This window comes from Ammospiza caudacuta, chromosome Z (assembly GCF_027887145.1).
Source record: "Ammospiza caudacuta isolate bAmmCau1 chromosome Z, bAmmCau1.pri, whole genome shotgun sequence".
NCBI classification, from domain to species: Eukaryota; Metazoa; Chordata; class Aves; order Passeriformes; family Passerellidae; genus Ammospiza; species Ammospiza caudacuta.
The window spans coordinates 35,931,385-35,951,504 of record NC_080632.1 but is presented as its reverse complement, the minus strand read 5'-3'; the positions used below and the strand labels follow the sequence as shown (position 1 = coordinate 35,951,504).

At 34.7% G+C, this 20,120-nt stretch overlaps 1 protein-coding gene across 1 annotated transcript in view; it reads left to right on the top strand.

The window, feature by feature from the left end:
• The window catches only part of CNTLN (centlein), a 199,414-nt gene that overhangs the window by 48,528 nt on the left and 130,766 nt on the right, over positions 1-20,120 (top strand). Inside the window, 1 exon segment of the mRNA XM_058824396.1 lies at positions 17,376-17,549. Within this exon segment, the coding sequence (XP_058680379.1) occupies positions 17,376-17,549 (174 nt within the window).

The following is a 20,120-nucleotide window of genomic DNA, read 5'->3' as shown; positions in this document are numbered from 1 at the left end:
TTACTTAGAGTGTGCAGATTGTAATAAAATTGTGAAGCTAGACCTGAGTCAAAACAGTCAAACCCAGAATCAGTACTGGGTTTCCAAAGGTGTGTTTATTTAGTATTTATGGCTTGTAGTGTCCAACACATTCTTGTCTACTTGACACTGTACCATGTGATGTTGTTTGCCAAGGTAATTTGAAATAGTGTGGAATGCCAGCATAAAGAGCTGTTGAATATAAAAAAGGGTGGAAAAAAGCCCAAACATCCTAGAAAACTCTACAGTTTATTTGACTGCAGTGATGATACAGTGATGATACTATGATGATATTAAATAATTTCTTCATTGCAGTAGTAGCTCAGTCAATCTACAAGTAGACCTTCTGTCAAAGTTGTTCAGAACATGTACAAGGCAGGAGGAATTTATCTGTCTAGAGCAAGATAGAGTAAATTCTAGAATTTAAAAAATGGAGAATAGAGGTGTCAGGAGTTGCTGCTTTTTTTGTTTTCCATTCTCTAGTCAGTGCTTCTGAAGGTGTTAAATTAATCCTTTGAGTCACTCAAAAAAAAAAAAGGAAGACAGTATGACATGTCTTCTCTGGTGGCTGTAAAACCATCTTCTTCCAGACAAGTTCTACAACAACGCAATATGAAAGAAAATAAAACTGGATTTTCAGTTCTCATTTTCATGAGACTGTTTTAAATCCTGAAAAAACTTTTTATAAAGTATACCTTACCTTGCACAGGGGAGACATATCTGCTAAAAATTACTATTGTGGAACTGCTAAGTCTTCTTTTTGTAAAATATCAAGCCTGAAAAAAACCATGGAAAAAAGAGAAAAAAACAGTGAAAAAAGGAGTAAGTGAAGTTCCTGAGTCACAGTGGAATAGAGCTAATGTTTGTGGCAAGTTGAGTTAAGGGAACTTTGGAAGGGGAAAGGAATTAATTTATTGTGACAGTCCTATTCTATATTTCTGATCAGAACTGTATAAAACAGCCAATTGTAATTGCATCAAGTAATGTGGATTTTTCAAATCACAAGATATGTCTACTGAAGTCACAGCAGGCTTTTTGAAAACTCAGCATCTATAGAAATAATATAAATCTATATTTTTTTGCTTCAATGAGAGAGGAACAAACTATTGCAGACAAATGTGTGTTCTGTTTGTCTTCCCTGCATTAATAATATGCAGTCTGCAACAGCTAGATAAGGATGTGTCAGCTATTCCATAAATACAGTCACAAAGGAATATTTTCCTACTTCTTCAAATGGCATTGAGCCTATCAGCATGTACATCCTATGATATATTGTCCCTTACAGCAAGATCAATGACCTCTCTGTTAGTGGTCAGATAGGCACTATGTGCTGTAGCTCAGGCAGTTTGGTTGGCTCACATATTCAAAGTTCCTGTTAACAGGGTACCATTGAGAAAAACAGGGTTTTGTGCTGATGTTGATGTGTAGTATGAAACAGGAGACTGAAAAAAGAAAAAGTATTTATGATAAATCTGAGGTCATTCACTTGCTTTGAAAGATGTATAAATGTATTGAGGACCACAGATTTTCAAGTCTAGCTGTAGTGAGCAGCATGTTGAGGTCTGTAACCTGTTTTATCAAGTTGGGTTGACTTTACATACCTTTTTTCTTTAAGCACAAATTTTAAGGATGCTGTGTTCTACAATAACTCCTTTACATTAGAGCTTTTATGGAAAGAAATTGATGTCTATTTCATATTGCAGCTGTATTTCATATTCTCAAGGATAGAGAATATTTTTCTAAAATGTGTAGCATCTGCTTTAGTGGTCCCAAATGCTCTGGGGACTTCATTCCTGTGCTGGATTTAATGAGACTCAATAGATTTGTCCTCATCAACAATTTCAAGGTGGAGAGATTTCAATCAATACTAGGGATAATAAGACAAGAAGAGATTCTGAAGTCCTTGGCCAGTTTATCACAGTTTTCTGAAATTTACAATTTAAGGCCTTTGTTTTTATAATGCTTTACTTTCACTTGATCTGATGTGGCCTTTAGGATCCATGTTAATCATACTGATCAAAAGTCGTTCAGTGGAAGGCCTTTTTAGTGGAGTGGAAATAGCATTGTCATTCAACAGGAAATGATAATTTATGTCCTGAAACTCAGCTCTCAGCACTCAGATAGATAATACTATCAATAGTGGTAGTGTGCATGTCTGTGGATGAGGAAGAGCATTCTGCAGTAGTCTAATTAGACTATTTCGATATAGTAATTAGAAAGCACAGTAAGAGTTTGTAGTTATGAGGAATCACAGAAATCTGCATCAAGGTCATCAGCAAGTAGATAAAATTAGGAACATGACAGACACATTATCAGATGTTGTTCTGTACCTGCATTTGCCTTTGGTAGTCCTTCTCATGGTGTCTTGTGCAAGTAGTTTGCTTTCCTTCAAGCCCATGAAATTGTCATCAAAACATCAAGTTACTGTGTTGATGATAATACAGTTGTTTTACACTTCCAGTATTTTTTGTAACTGCAGCAACCTTTAAGCATAGTCAAAAATAAATGTTTTTATGTAAGCAGTATTAAATTCTGAAAATAAATGCTAAACCCCTATAAAGATCTGTAAATACTAATAGTAGTGCAGGTTCCTATTCAAATTAGAATGAAAAGCCGAAGTCCTTTCACACATGATAAGGCAGGAGAGAAACTACGTGTCCAGTCAAATATGCTAAAGCCCACATAAGTAATGAGTGTATTGTCATTTTAATGTCTACTATGGGAAGGTTTTGAGGAACTCAGATCTTTAACAGGTCCCCACACCTGAGTTCAAGCTCAGATAGTGTTCTCTATATTTGGAAAGTGTGTTAATTCAGGTAGTCTTTGTTTCTTGCATGCCAAAGATCAGTACACTTGGTCACATTCTAGAAAATAGATTTTGGCATCAGATGTGCCTATAGGTTGAAGTTGAAGAGTCTCTTAGGGTGATATTAAAATGTGCACTCACAGGCAATGGTTTTCATGCCTGAAGGACCCTGTACTGGTATTAGACCGCAGCAGTTCCAGTGTGTAATTGTGTAGACTGATAACCTGCAGAATATTCAAGTATTTGTGAGGGAAAAAGTGAATATAAATAGAATGAAAGTAATATAATGAATATGCTATATATAGTCTGTCTGGACTGTCTCTTCACCTTCACCCTAGAGTTTCTTCTGCTGATTTCTGCCCTTGTTCTTTTCAAATTCTCATAAAAAGCATGGGTTGTAACATGGATTTCTGCAATGGTGCTGTAATAATTTCCATTATAGTTTTACTTTGTCTTAATTTAGACTAACTTTTAAAAATTTATGTCATTACTATATGTTCAATATGTCATTAATGCTCAATGATACTGTGTGTTTGGATTCAGAAACAGCTGGATATAGCAATTAGTACTATGATTTAGTTGACACAATGGCTTTGGTCAAAGGTTGAACTTGATGATCTTCAAGGTCATTTCAGGCTTAGTGATTCTATGATTCTATTTATTTGGGTCTCTGTAATGTACTTTTTTAGAGTGTGAGCATTTTGATAAAACATTTAATGTAGGAGAATACTTGTTTTATACACAGTGCATATAATGTGGTTACTGTTACATTTTTTAGATGGATCTACCTTAGTGTTAGTTCCTCAGCTGGAACTTTGAAGAAAGTCTCTCAAATGACCCTACTCTCATACTTCAGCTGATACCATAGAAAAGTAATGACATATCAACTAAACGCCTTTTGGATCATGGAACTGAAAAATGTATCTTGGCTGTTAGCTGGCATTTAGTGCATAGGAGCAATCTAAACCTACTTTAAAATAAATCCTGCACACTTGTTAAGTGTTGGTAATTTGTTTTAGCTGTTTCACTCTGCAGAGGTGTTTCTTTTTTTTCCAATTGCGCTACGATTCTGGTTAACATACCATCCAATAATAGCATAAGTTGATTATTTAGTTTTACTAGGTTCTTTTTTTAAATTTCTCAGCTTTCCTTGGTCTGACCTAAGATAATTCTGCCATCCCACATATTCAATAAATGTCAGTATTTCCTTTTCCTACCATTATCAGGCTGTGTTTTCCATTACATGTGAATAGCAATTACAGTTCCTTCTTTTGCTTCTGGAGGTCCTAGCTTTGGTTAGGCATTTTTTGCTTTCTTGATGGTATTTTGTTTTCTGTTTCAAGTATCTCTTCACTGATGTACCAAAAGAGTGTTTTCTGATGAAATCAGGTAAATCAATACAGGAAATTTGTTAGAATAGCTGAGAAATATGGAATACTTTACTTTCTGTATAATTCAGCTAAACTACTCACCCTTTCTGACTGATGAATAATGCTCTCGTGTCATATAGGCTAAATTTATTACAGATTTCGATACCTTTAATATTTTCTCATTTGTTTTTAAGTATCTTCCCCTGTAACAATCTAAGCTGCCTGTCAGAGAAAGGACAGCTATAATGTGTTCAGAAGAAATTCTCTTAAGTACAGTCAGTCAACAATTTTTGCAGAGCATTTGTGTGTTGCTTGCTGGTGCTTTTGTTTCCCCCATCGTCAAATGTCATAAGATGTTGTAAGGAATTATTTTAAATATATTCCTATTTCTTTTTTCTTGTGAACAAAATTTATTTTTGTAAGTTTTCTTGGGGATTTAAAAGTTTACTGGGTAGATCTCTTGTCCTATTTGCATTCAAGTGAAATAAAACCGTTCACATACATATAGTCAAGATTCCATTCTTTTCTTCTGTGAAGTTTGCTAGTTCTGAGATAAGTCATATACAATATTTTTGTTTTTCTTTTGGATATTCTATGCAATGTTCTGTCTCTCTGTAAAACAGATGTTTGTTTTACATTCTGTTTCTATACACCTGACTTTATTAATGGTAAACATGTTTCATCATGCTGTGCAATTCTGAATATTTTGGAATGTGCATACTGCAATGTGATTAAATGTGGTGCTTCTTCTAAAACTGGGTCAGAAACAAGAATTAAACTCCAAATAATTAAATGTAAATATTAAGCATTTTTTTGATCTACAAAACAGAAAAAGAAAAGATGAGGAGCCAAATGGAAACTTGGAAGCTGTTTTGGTTATCTGTGTTTTCTGACAGCTAATTTTAATTTTTAAATTTTCTGATGTTAAATTCCTCAAAAAAAAATCTGAATATTATCAATAGTAGTAAAAACTACTATTGAATAGTATGTTGGTGTTGTTTAAAAAAGTATATGAACCATAGTTTTAAAAGATGAATAGTGTGAATATGTTTTTTATGCATAGATTTAGCTAGTTTTAAACTTGAATATGTTTTTTATTAGTACTGTTTTCAAAGCAGGAAAGGTTGGAAAAGTTTGTGTGAGGCAAAAGACATGCTATTTGTCTTGTCCTGACAAATGCTGACTACCAAAAAACCCCATTAGCTACATCAGGGGATGTGGCTGCCAACTAGGAAAAAGCATAATATTTTTGATGTTCTCCATTCATCTTACTAGGATGCTACCTTTCAGATACTATAATTATAACCACTTAAGTACTGCTAGTCATAAAACCAGCAAATTGTCATACCAGTATGATCTAGCTAATGAGCTTATATAGTTATAGCTGGAAGTAACTGTGTCTTGATGTTCCATTCATTTGGAAGGACATTATATGGTTTTGATAAATGAACTGTTTATTTTCCTGTGAGATACTTATTTCCATAAGAAATTGGCTAATCTTGAACTTGCACTTCTAGAGAGAGCATTTCTAAATATAAATATATAAATATAACTATAAATATAAATATAATATCCACTAGGCACAGAAATTTCAATGCAAATGTTTACTGACTTGGACTCATTTGAAATATCAATCTATCTGGACTTTGAATTAGTTTTGCCTGAGAGACATGATCTCTGATCTGCCTTGGAAAAAGGCAAGAAGTAATTCACTTTGTCCTGTGTGGATTTTGAGAGCCTGTGGGAGTAGAAAATGAGAGGAAGGATGAAAGGCTGATTGATTATTGTTTCCAAATTTCTCACAAAATGTTAGGTAGTTTCCCAAGCTAGAAGTTGTGATTATTTTTCAAGTCTTTAACTCATAAGTGATATAAACAAATGAAAGGGAGGAAGAATTGTATCATTTTTAAAAAGTGACAACAGAAAGAATAAAAGGCAAAATCATTCTTACATGCTGCAGCAACAAATATCCCAAATTTTTTAAACATTAAGTGTTCCTCTCGTTGAAAGGCTGGAATATGCCTCTTGGTAATGCAACATAAGGCTCATTTTTGACTGGATTTTGATTACAGCCAAATTTGCCATCACCACCTTTACTAACCAATTTAAATTTCAGAAAGGTAATGATTATTGTGTTGATTACCCATCTGGGGTTTCTGGAGGGGAGAAAAACAGTGATTACCTTCTCTTGGCCTGTTATATAAGCAGAATTCCAGTAATTTGTAAAATCCTGAAGTCAAGCATGATTAAAAGGAATCTTCTAACTCATCTAACTGTTTCTTGACTGCAGCATCAGAATACAATGGTTTTGGAATAGAAGCTTGGTTAACAGGACACCAAAGCAGTGTGGACACCTATTAGTTTTCCTTTTACAATTTTTTAAGCAATCCTTCCTAAGAAGAGAAGTTGGTTTAAGTACAATTTTATTTCTGCTCTGAAATACTGATTTCTTGAGCATGTTAAGATTAATGCCTTGCTTGAAAGTTTAGCCTGTGAGACATGCTAACAGTCTGTTGAAACAGTGAGGTATCTTCTTCAGATACTGAGTAGCTATGAGTATAGGACATCAGTGTTGTGTGTGTTAGGGAGATTCTTTCCTGGGCTTGAACTTTTCTTGTTGTTCAGATTACATTGAGTTAGGCAAAAATTAGTTTTTTAGTGTTGGCTTTGTTAGCAAGAATGTCTGTTTTCTTCCATTAAAGGTAAAAACGCCTTTTTAAAATGCTGTATTCTTAATTGTTGGGAACAAATGTTTGCTTCATTTTATTTGGCTATTCTGGTAGTGTGTGTGATGAAAAATTTCAGACTATTTTACAGAAAATTTATATTTACATCTTATTATGTATGCATTTAATTGTTCACTTAGTATACCATAACTATTATCCGTGTGAATAATAAATATATAAATATATTTACTGAGTTGAAGCAGTCATTTCTGCCCTGACTCCTCCTTTGTGTGTGTCCAGACACCAAAGACAATGTCATCAAAGAGGTGTCACTTGATCAAAAACCAGTAATTAACAGGCATTTAAAGTTTCCAATTGTAACTGTAGCATTTGACAGGTATGTGTGTTCTACCTAATACAGTATCATAATTTCTCATTATGAAGTTTTTAAAAGTAGTCAGAAGAGAAAATACCAGTAAAACAATGGAAGTACATAGATTGCACGTATATGTAACTTAAGATTATTAGACAAAAAAACCCCAGATTTTTAGACTAAAATACAAAGTTACATCTATGTGAGAAAAACAGAAAGGAAATATTTCAAAACTGCATCCATTGTTGCCATGCAAAAATCCATCAAGGTGTATTTTCAGAGTATGACTTACTGGTTTTTAACATCAGTTTTTCAGTGGTTTCAGTTTATTAGACCTATGTAGTAGAGTCTTTAAAATACTGATTTTGACTGAAATATAAATAGTAAAAGAATTGAGTTTGACTGGGTATCTATAGTTTCTTTTGGCAGTTCTAGATTTAGTCCAATATACCCACTACTGTAGTGTGAATATTTGAAATCCATGTTTGAGCTTAATTTTCTGTCTTAGTAATTATGCAGCATTAAAAAAGGCGATATCACATATTCCTAAAAAAATGCTTTTTACATTACAATAATTTTGGTTTTACTGTTAGAAAACATAGAGTTTAATTTATATAAAATAAAAATTTCTCATTCTTGCACCCTTTGTGGGTCAAAACTTGACAGAATTGTCTTCCAGTTTCTAGAAATACTCAATTCATTAAAAAAGTAACTTAAAATCATCAGAAAGAAGTCAAAATGTAGTTTGTAAAGCTACTAACAAGTACTGTAGTAAAAAGATATTTGTAATGGACAAGATGAAATAAAATTAGAATGGGTATAATTGCTATGTAACACTGAAACACATTGAGGAAAGCAAAAGATTTATCACTGTTTGCTTGAAGGCTCTGGCTTCAGAGAAACTAATATGGAGCTGAAATTGATCAATTTACATGACACAATGCACTGAGTAAATAATTAGGATTTAATGATGGAAAATACCAATAATACTTTTCAAATGGTTGTATTCCCTTAACTGCTAACTGTCTGTTATTTTGAGATTATTACCCTTATAATAAGGACAGGTATAAATTATACCTTGAGAAGTTTTACTTTTTCCATGCTCAAATTTATGATAGAAAAGTAACAGTATTTTTTAGTGTTTGAAATACATAGGTTACTACAATTTTAACTTTACATTTGCAACTCGTCATTTTCAGTATTAATGATGTAATTTTAATTTTGGACATGTATAACATTTTTTCTAATACAAATGTGTTGTGAAACTGTATTTACAATGTTTTGTGTACCTGTCCTGTAAGCGAGATCTAAAGGAAAAAAGAAATGCATTTCTTAGAATATAATTATTTTTCTAAATGTCTGTAAAGTCTTTGAGCTGCACATGTGCTGAGGTAATACACTTAAAAAGGATTGTCTTGTAAGTGGTTCTTTGCCTCAGAAAAGCTATGTTGCATTATAACTTGTCTAATGCAGTCTGTGAAGTAATTGTTGCTGTTGGGATCACAGTATATTAGCCCTTGATCATCATAAAATGCAATTTTATTTATATCTGGGTTTGTTTTACTATGACAATTTGGAATTTCACCTGCAATATTGTATGTGTGCCAGGATGCAGGTGTGTGTTGTCTATAAAACAAGGAACAGTGATTTTGTGCAGCTTTTGAAATTACTTTTTAAGAAAGGAAAGAAATGCAGTGTACTTTAGGAAGTAGTGTAAGTTTTGAGAAGTAGTTTACATCCTATTCTAGAGTGCTAAAAAGACAGGAGAAAAAAAGCTGTTTTGAAGAATAATTTCATTCTCATTTAGTTTGATATTCCATTTATCTATTTTCAATGTACAGGAATCAAAAGGACCAAGATACTGAAAATGTGGGGTTTATAATGCAAAGAGCAACTCAACTTTAACTACTCTATAGTGGCACTATTCATGCTGCTATAATAAAACTTAAGAACATTTAGTGATTTTTTTTTCCCTACAATTATTCAAAATTACATTACCCTTACTGAAAACTGAATGGCTTTTAGTGGATTAATTAAACTGTAGCTGGTTTGCCATCTGGGTGCTGCTTGTTTAGCTGCTTTCTCACAGAAAGATTATTCACTGAATAAAGGATTTTTTTTTTGTTAGAAGACAGCTGCCAGACAATTTTTAAAATAGAAATTATATATAGACTATTATTAGTTATCAGATTAAATTTTGGGTTATGAAGAGGAAACTACTTGGACATTTCTTTCCAATTTTCAATTTCTTTTCATTTGTCCTCACTCACACCCATACCCCCTCATTCCATGTTTCAAAATGCACAGGCTCTTAAAATATAAAATCTGTTTTTAAATGTATGAGAAAATAATTATATTTTACAGCAAGATCACCCATGACATTATGTTGGAGTCCAGGGTATAGGCTAGATGCAGAAAAGAAAAAAAAGGGAAGGGGGGAATTAACTAAATCTGATTTTTATGGCTCAAGTGGTTTCATTAAATTAGAGTGCTGTGTGCTACTGTTCATTAATGAACTTGTGCCATATGCTTTAACTGTTCTGGTCAATAGCTGATAAAGAAAGGCTTGTGTTTAAAAAAAAATGGATAAAAATATCTTTGTGATGGGCTTTTATCAAAGGACTTACTTTGAATTCAGTAACTACTACTGAGGCAATATGGCTCGCAATTTGCGACCCAAAGGTAGTCATACATTATTGGAATACAGCCTACTGCGCTTCACATTACACAGATGTGAAGGCCTGATTATAGCTGCTTCATAATTAACAGTGATCCGATTTGTTTTGTGGCATAAATGGTGCATGTGTAGAACATTAGCCATGGCACTCTCATTCAAATTCAACTCAAGGGCTCAGCGGCAGGCGGGTCACGAGCTTCAGGGAGTAGAAGCACAAGCTCCTCCATATGTTCTTGCTGCATCTTACTATGGCTATGAGTGCAAGATAAGTTCCCCAAAGAACCTAATCGTGTTCTGTAATTACAGCGCTGCTTTCTGCTGGCTAGAAATGAGGGAGAAGCTAAAACACTCCCTCATCAGATAATTTGTAAATTACTTTACATGGCGGATGCCGAACTCAGTTGGTTTTCAACTGCTGAAATTATAAATAATTGTAACAGATGTGGCAATATGGCTGGCCTCCAATAAATGAGGCCCTTGATAATTTGGCCGACCCTTTGACAGGCCAATTTAATAAAATGTGAACAAAATCTTCTTGCTAATAATTTATCATCCCTTTTCCCAATAGAATAAATTTAATTACCCTAGCAGTTAACAAGGTCACACCCAGATGCCAAACTCGGCTACAGTTTTGATAATGCAATCAGGAATTGAGAGGTGATGACAGCGTTGTTGTTTTTTTCATTACCTGGCTTCACATAAACACAGGTGGCGTAGCTTTCTTGTCAGTTTTTAATAATTACAGGCTATTATGGAATGCATAGTTAGCAGATTGAAAACCACACTTTAGTGAATTTGTTTGAGTATGATTGAGATTCTAATGTACAGAGATGATAATGCATAACAAGCACAGTCCCTAGTTTACACCATTAGTGCACAGGTTTGATTTTTACTTGTGATAATAGTGTAATAGTTCAGCAGACAAAAAAGTTGCTTCTCTTTTGGACCAGCCTCACTGTTATATAAAGGTTTATGTATTTTTTTCTTTGCAGTGCTGAGACTCAGTAAAAACTCAGAAAAATGTTTTTTTTTTAAACTTACCTGGTAACTTCCAGTATGGAGATACATCTATGTCTGTCTGTTTATCTGTCTGCCTATCTATCTATATCTTAAGCAAGTTTCAAATCTTTGAAGAAAGACTGGCTTAATTTTGGTATTTTTGGCCTAGATAAATTGTCTGGTAACTTGCCCATAACCTTTTAAAAAGTAAAATGTTACAGACAATGCTGAAAGAGCTCTTAAGAAAAAAGAAGAAAAAAAACATAATGCTTACTAGAAACTTCTAAACCACAGTTATAAAGCTTTGTTCCAAAAGTATAAAGACATTTTAATCAATGTTTACTTAGGCTACTGTAGTGTTGCAGTCTGTTTTAAATGTTTACTAATGATAATGTATTAGAGCAAATAGGACTAATGTTTTCAACTTTTGCTTGCTGTGCTATGATCAGTTTCATGGAAAAAAAATCCAGTTTTATTGTGTACTTGCTACTAAAAAGTTGCCAGTTCCAAAAATGCATGAGGAAATGTGTGGCTAGTTTCACAAAGAGACTTAATGAAATCCAGCCTGTTCTTTAAACTTTCAGTGATGATTCTTCTAAGTGTTTTTTTCCAGACTACAAAGTAGTGTTCTTATCTTGTAATTGCATATTTTTCCCAGTTATTTGGAGCATAAATTGTATAGAAGGAGGTGTAATCTTCCTGATGAATAAAATAAATCATTCATACTGGGTTCGGGAAATCTTTCTGATGTAGTGGCCACATTGTTTTTAAAAAGGAATTGCATCCTTTTTTCACCTCTCTGTTCTTCTATATATATGATCAGAGTGTTCTTTTTCCTTTTATATAAATCATGTGAATTTTGGAGGATGGCAAATGTAAGTCTTATAAGGGTGAATGGATGGTGGAAACCCTTTTTCTGACTCGTAGGACATTTTGACAGCTCAAGGGGAGGACGCATGAGATCAAGGTCCCGGCTGGGTAAGTTGTTCTTCAAGACCTGTTGCCCATCTTAGATGTATTTACAGTGAATAGACATGAGGCTGTGACAATGGGATGCCCAAGCTGCAGAAATGAGTTTGCAAAGGATGCTGTAGTGACCACTGCCTGTGACTTAGCTTCACATCTGTCTAACTCAGTAACACAGTAACAGGAAACTCCTTCTGATCATTTCATTCATTGTGGCTTTGCTTGGCAGATGACACTAGATTCCAGGAGTTTTGACTGAAGAAAACTTTTAGGTATGGGCCATAGTCTAGTTGGGTGCCATAGGTCAAAATTACTGTTTTCCTAACTCAGATGTTCTGGTAATCTTGTACACCTACATTCTGGTCTGAGCTGTATGTCTAAACTCTGCTCTGTTGCTGAGACTTCAGTTTTTACTAAGCTATAGTGTGCCTTCTGACCAGTTTGAAGCAGAGTTGAGCTTGCATCTAAGTCACAGAAGGACTGTCCAGGCTCTTTTTGTCTTGTCCTAGCCCACAGTGTTGGTACTGTGCAATTGGTTTTAGCACAGCTTAGTGCTGAGAGAGCTGAGCACAAGCAGGCATCAGAATGTTACATGTTAGGCTGTGTAATGAGTCCTGAAGCTCTTAGATATCCATTCCTTTGGTACCTGCTCTCTTTTGCCAGTGTAGAAAAGTCATGCAGAAATATAATGGAGCATACCTATAGTTTTTCCATATTGTTTGTACTACTTTTAATAGGTGACAACAATGGTGTTGGATTCCCTTCTGTAAGTACAGTGGATGGTTTCTCATATACTACAGGTTTCTTACAAAATAGTCCTTGTGCTTCAGCTTGATTAATGCATCCAGAAAACCATCACTGGAGTCTCACTGTGAAAAGACATGTAAGAGTGGTGAGATATCTGCTTGATAGAAATAAATATTTTTTGGCTCATATTTGTTGTTTAAAACATAAATACAAGTTCTGACATTTATTTGGAATATATGTTTTGCCTCTAGGGTAAGTTTCAGTATCACAGTAGACACATAATCTTTCATAAAATAGCACGTGGTGTAAACTGACTTTACTGTGTGAAAGAGGAAGCCATTCTCTATTAAGCTGGGCCTTGTAATACAGGAGGACTCGAATCTAAGATGCTTAAACCTAAGAGAAAGCTTTTTATTTGCTGCACTCAGCATGTAGATGGATAGACTTGTGAAGAGGGCCATCATTATGTGTGCACTGAAACGATTGTCTCATAAGAATTTTAGTTTTAGACATAGGACTCAGAATAGACTTAGGAAGTAAACTACACAGACTTCTCTGTTGAGTTACTCTGTGAGTTACTATTTCAGTTTGTAATATGAAAAATAATAATTTTAAGGCAGAAGCTGTTGAAGAACCTAGCGCTGCCTCTCAGATAGCAATTTTCTGGATTGCAGATTTCTGATCTTTACTATGAAACTGGACTCCATCCTTCATACAGATCTTGGATGTTGACTAATTTTTGTAGCCTTGAAACTCACTATTCTGCTTTTTTTCTGACAGTGTTAGGATTTTAAAGTCATTCCATTATAGCCCAAATTATTTGCCTTTTTGGACTTAGTATTTGTAATACTTCCCTTTGATCTTAGATTACCAATTAGAGTTTAGATGTAAAAAGTGAAAATCCAAGAAAAGTTCATATCTCTCTTTGAGAATCTGATGGAATTGCATTTCATAGAATCATAGAATGGCCTGTCTTGGAAGGAACCTAAAGATCAGTTAATTTCACCCCACTGTGACCAGGGGCAGGGACACCTCCCACTAGAGCAGGTTGCTCCAAGCCCCATCCAACCTGGCCTTGAACACTGCTGGGGGTGGGCCATCCACAGGTTCTCTGGGCAACCTGTTCCAGTGCATCAGCACCCTCACATTAAAGAATTTCATCATAATGTCTGATTTAAGCCTCCCCTCTTTCAGTTTGAAGTCGTTGTCCCTTGTCCTGTCACTAAATGCCTTTGTAAAAATGCCACTCTTTCTGCCTGCGTTGATCTTCAAATTCTAGGTTGCTGATAGAGTCATGTGTTTATACAGAAGAAGTTGGTTGTTCTCATAGTAACCAAATCTTTTCACTAAACAATTTGTGTTTAATAATTTTTAAGAATTTTTTTTGCTCTTATCCAAAGATACTTGGACCACAGAATTCTGGAAGTATTAAATTAAATTGACATGAATCTAAAACAAAACACCAGCGAGAGAAGTTTCACCCAGTTTTCTGTCTTGGGAAGGTCTTCTTTATTATATAAAAAATAATTGTTCAACCTTCTCTTATATTTGAATAAACAAAGTCTTTAGGCTAGGATAATTCCAAGAATATTTCTCAGTTTTTCAAAGATATGTTAAGTTTAGCAGAAAATTATCCCAAACTCCTTTTGAGTTGGAGTCCACTGATAAGCAAAACTTTTGTTTTTAAATTTATTTAATCAATTACATCTGGGTTCTTAGAATTTTTAAAACTGAAAAAATTCCACAAGTATACTTAAAAATGAGGAGGTTTTGAGGATATCATAGACCCAAATTCTATAGGCAAGTGTGTTTTGGTAACAGCAATCTACTGAATATTTTAAGGTAAAAGCATAGGCATTTTGGAGGTGTTAGTTAAGATCTAAGACTTGATTTGTTGGATTTAGTTTTTCAAGAAATCTGTCTGTATAGCCATGTGGACAGAGACAGTAAGGGTTTTATTAGAAAATAAGATAAATTTACCATAAAAATACTTTACGGTATTTTATTTAAAATAAGTATCACAGCATGGCGATTTCTAGGGATCTCTTTTGGAAGAAGAAAATAGTAGAAAAATAACCTCAAAGCAAATAAAGAATAATAATTTTCATATATTGATCATGCTAAAGTCAACAGCAGAAACTTTATGACATAGCAGAGCAGGTTTTGATGTAATCTGTGATCGAGTCAACTTAAATGGAGTTATGTTTTAAAGTACTCAGTATTTCATTTTTTACAGAAGAAAATAAAAAGTAGTGATACAATAAGAAGTCAATAATTAGTGACATTTCTCTAATTCTTACAGGTCAGCAGCAGGAGCTGGACTCAAGGATATAAAGGTCCTTTTAAAGTTAAATAATTCTATGAGCACTTAACAGGTGTAGACTTTTTAAAGTAACAGGAATGTGAATTGAAATTGTAACAGATTGAAGATTTCAACTCTTTTGAGTTACTAATATAGTTCTAAAACTTGTGTTTCAAGTGGAGCTCTTTTTTTACATGCATCTGAGAAATCAGTAAGATGTGTGTGTCAAGTTCGTAGGTGTATTTCTGTTTTGTAAAAAGAGTAAAATTCAAATAATAAAATAAATTCCAGAACCTGAATGCAACTACATTTCCCTTATCTACTGACGCTATTTCTGTCTTCTTGGTTTTGTTGGATTTTTTTCATTTTTATATAATGCTCAGGTTTTGTTCAAACAAACATGAAGTCCAGTTTTCTTTAAAGCATTCTTTTGATTGCTTGTCACTTCTCATTTTCTTGTTTTTCTTTTTGTTTTTTCTCTGTGTGTTCATGAGCTAATAGTTATAAACAGGCATTTTACTGATCATAGGTGGTAATGATATCTGTTTGCAACTACATATGGCCTAAACTATGCAAAATGAGGAACAGAATGTATTTAAGGAACAGTCAGCAAAAGCACAGGCAAATTTTACTGTCTGGCAAATGTCTTATACTTACGGTATGAAGAGTTGAGGTTTTTCTAAAGAAAGTGGTCAATATCTTTAATTTTTAATTTATTTGTTGAAATAATAATTTTATCTTAGGCTTTATGAAAAGCATATTTTGCATAAATAAAATGTCTGTGCCCATTTGTCTGTTTCTGAGAAATACTAAGCTTACTAAGGTGCTTGATTGATTTTAATCAACTTTGAACGACTTCAGTTCTTGATTGGCATGAATTTGGAGATTTATTTACTTAACCTTTTTTTTACACTGCTTTTTGTAATTTTTGTCAGTATTTTCCTGACTTTTTTTATGTAGGGAACACCAGTATTTGAGAACAGTGGTGTCACGTGATGATTGTACCAAATTTTATGTTCTCTATTGAAATGAGTATTTTGTCTTAAGAATATGCGCAAACAGTTGCAAGCAAGTGATGTTGTCAGGATCTTGTTAATAAGGGATAAAATAAAACTTCTAGTTAGTCTTAAGAGCATGTCTTCTGGATCAGGTTTGTTGATTGAAGAGCTTACTACTTGCCAGCTGCTCATCATTGCTGTCAGAACACCACTGGCAATAGAGTTTCATGAGTATCCCCTCATCAGTGCAGTCCAAGGTAAGCTCAAGCCACTTCCATTGACTTTTAAACTACCCACCATTAGTTATGCAATCAGTTAGGGAGGCTGTTTACATCATTACTTCTCCAGCAATGGCACTGAGGTGTTAACCTCCAGCTACCTGGATGCATTGGCCATGTGGGAATTCTATCATCTTTCTCTGGCACAGCTGTTAAAAGATGAATATCTGTCCGCATCTTATGGCACTGAGGAGGAGGTGTGAGCTAAAGCATTTCACTTTGTGATTGCCGTAAGGTGACCCAACAAGCATATTGCTGCTGCTTACACTAAGAAAGAAAGTTTTGCCCAGTGGTTGTTACAGGGTGGGGTGTGATCACACCTGGTAATGAAAGCTCAACTGACCAGGAGTCAGTTGTCAAGCCATGCTAACTTGACCACTCTTGGTCATGCATACACGAGTCTGCTACTGAATATCAGGGTTATAACCTACTGCTAGCTGCTAGCTGTGAAATGTGTCCTCTCTGAAAAGGTTTGGTAGATAGGTAAGTTGATCACAGTGCGGCAGCCTTGTATTGTGCCAAGGAATTGCTGCACGTGGGTTGATAGCTAGGAAAGGTCCTGGAATTCAACAGTTTAACAAAATAAAGTACCAGCCTTGAGCAATACTGTGAGCTAGAGTCTATTTTTCCCTTTAAGTTTTCAGTTTGATGCCAACACTTGTGCTCTTTAAGGATGTTATGGATACAAGTTTTAGATTTACAGTAAAAAAGTACTTTTCTGAGGCAGTTCTTAAATAACAATATGTTTAGTTCCAGAATATGCAGTTAAGGATTTTGTTCAGCCAGTGATACTTAAAACTTGAAGTTTCACTAGAAACAAGTCCAGAAGGTGCAATATTTTGTCAAGAAATTTAATAGCATGTGACATACAAAATACCATCTAATAAGTAGAATAAGTTACTGCAGAAGAAATGTCCGTATAAAACAGCCATTCTTAAGAACATAAATTTAGATTTAGAAAATAGGGTGGTGGTCTAAAAATGTTTCCTTAATATTTTGAGACCTGGTTTTGATTATGCATTCATGGGTAATTTAGGAGAGCAGAAATATTTGCAGCTTTTACATGTTTCTGTAATATTGTTAATATGTTTCTCTAGGCAGTTTTAAGTAAATGGTGTGTTACGCATCTGATTTTTTTGTTAACACTGTAGTATACCTCTACTGTCATTTTCTAGATATTTCAACAGCGTTCTTTAAGTGAGCTAGAGGACTGTATTACAGTGCAAGAATCTGAAATGGAGCTTTTACAGAAAAAATTGAAGGAAGGGGATCCTAACCTAGCAGAGCATAATTTGTACACTGCAGATACTCTGGAAAGCAACAATATAAGGACTGGAAAAAAGCACGAGGTAGGGTAGTTTTATTGTCTGGTGTATTTGTGTGTAAGTCAGGCTGGTGAAGCCAAACGTTTTTGCTCAGGGGCCCAGATAATAATTTTAATATCTGTTGACGCTGCTTATAATTCTGGAAGCTTGTTTGAATCGTTCCTGTGTTATCTGCCAAAGACTTGTTAAAATAGCTGTTGGGAGTAGAAGGTTTTACCTTATTAAATACTGAATAAGGGATTCTTAATTAAATGAACTATTTGCAGGATAAATTCTTTGTAGGTTTGCTAAAATGAATATTTATCAGATATTTTGTGGTGTTTATTAGAATGACCATCGTTCACTGTAAGGAAAGTGAGACAAATATAAATGGTTATTATTATGAATTTTTAAATGAAAAATATTTTTTCCCAAAGTCTTGATTTCTGGAGTGGAATATATTATTTTTTCTAGGATGAATGACAACAATATCCTTTGAAGTTTATACTTTCAGCTTTGTATGGTGCTGAATTGCCTCTTTTGTGGAGTCTCATTGTTTGATTTAGGCATTAAATAACAATAACAGCACCTATGAGCTATAGTAAATGAGTGACACTTGTAAATAATTCCATTATTTAAATGGATCTATTAAATTAGCTGAAATCATGATGCTTTTCATTGTGTTCAGACTCTTCCTCATCTATTTTTTATTGTGATTGTATAGAGTATTAGAAACTGTTAACAAGGTTGCAAAGGTGAATGTGATTCTGAATGGTATAAATAATGCACTAGTGTGGACCATCTTGTTCACTTCCTCTGAAATCTTCTAGTTTATCTGAATATGGTATCTGATCACATTTTCTTTAAAAAATGTATAGCTTGCTCTTTCTTAATGATCTGTACTGTATGTTAGTTTTGGGAAAAGACATGCTTTAGAACATTTCTTCAGGAGGATGTGGTGGGCATTTCTGTGAAAATGTGCTTAAGAAAAAACTAAATGCTACACAGGCAGTATAGACTGAAGAACAGAGGGTAAGAAACAGCCTGACAAACGTGAAGGTCAGGAAGGAGGAGAGGGAGGGGTTGCTTCATGTGCTGGAAACAGGTATTTCTCTACAGCCCAGGGAGAGGATCCCTGTGGAGCAGATGTAAATAAAATACCTTGTGGAGGAGCCCAGAGCAAGTGGGTATTTGCTCATAGAAGCCACAGCTTGTGGAGGGGAGTAGATACTGGAGCAGGTTCCTCTCTTAAATGAGCTGTGGTCCATGGAAGACCCGCTCTGGAATAAGTTTATCCTGGAGGTCTCCAGCCTGTGAGGCCCTGTGCCAGAGTGGGAGGAAAGTGTGAGGAGGAAAGAATAGCCCAATGGGAGCTGTTAAGCATTTATTGTAAACCTTCTGCCTGCATGGCTCAGCAGGTGGTAAAAGAGTCAGGAGCTATGGAATGAAGTTATGCCTGGGAAGCTGGGAGCTTCTTTTGGGTAGGGAAGACAGTGTTAATTGAATTTTTTTTTCTTTATTTCTTTCAACCTAAATATATTCTAAGTGGCAATAGCTTAAATAAAGTTTCTTCAAGTTAAGTCAGCCCATGATGCTGAGTGGTAAACCCACCAGCTTTATCATCCTATTTTCTCCTGTCCCAGTTGGGAAGGAAACTGGGAGAGCAGTTAAGTGGGTGTTTGACCCTTCGCCAAGGTTAGCACCCCACAATGTCTTTTTCTGTTTCCTCAGAGGAAAGTAAATGAGACTGCTGTGTTTGTCATGAACTGTGTCAAAATAAAGCAATTATACTGCCTTCCTTTAGTAAAACTAAATACAAATTTTAAAGCGTATTGTACAAAATCTCTTCCTGTTTTGATATGTAGGTCTGAGTTATGCTCTTTAAATAGTCAAGGCTGTTTGATATGTCCACTTTTTCACAAGAGCACATAAGTCTCTAAAACTTTTGGGAATTCAATTGTTTAACTCCTTTGTATGTAAGGCAACACAGTAAGTGAAATTGTGGAAATACTGTGGATTTTCTAAATGGAGAAGGTAGTATTGCTGTGCTAGTACTTTACCCTTTTGCCTTTCAGTATCTTCTCATTCCCTTGTTTTTCAGCCTTTTATGACAAAATCAGAAGTCATTAGCGCATGATTTCACAGAAAGAGTAGGTGGGATATTCAATGTTTGTTTTATAAAGATGATCCTTTTGACTTTACAAAGACTATTGTGCTGCCCTTCATTCCCCCATATATACATTCCCAGGATACAAAGAACAAATAAGCATGGAATCACTTCTGATCAGAATGACACTGCATTGATGACTTACTGCTCTAAAAAGGTTTCAAAGGCTTTGAAAGAAGGAACAGTTGGAAAGGTGTTGAAAAGAAGAGCGTGATACAAACAGAAACTTGGCACTACTGCGGTAAATTGAGATGTATGGCCACCCGACTGCATGCTTCTGGCTGTGTTTACATATGCAACAGGATAGATACATCTATAGCCTTGTGTTGGTTTCTTTGTGAATTACAGAAATCCACATCTCTTGCCTACAGCTGTACTGAGGAATAGAAACAAGTTATTCTTTGAGAGGCATTTCAAAGCTTCGTTAAACTTGGTTGTGATGTCCTGTT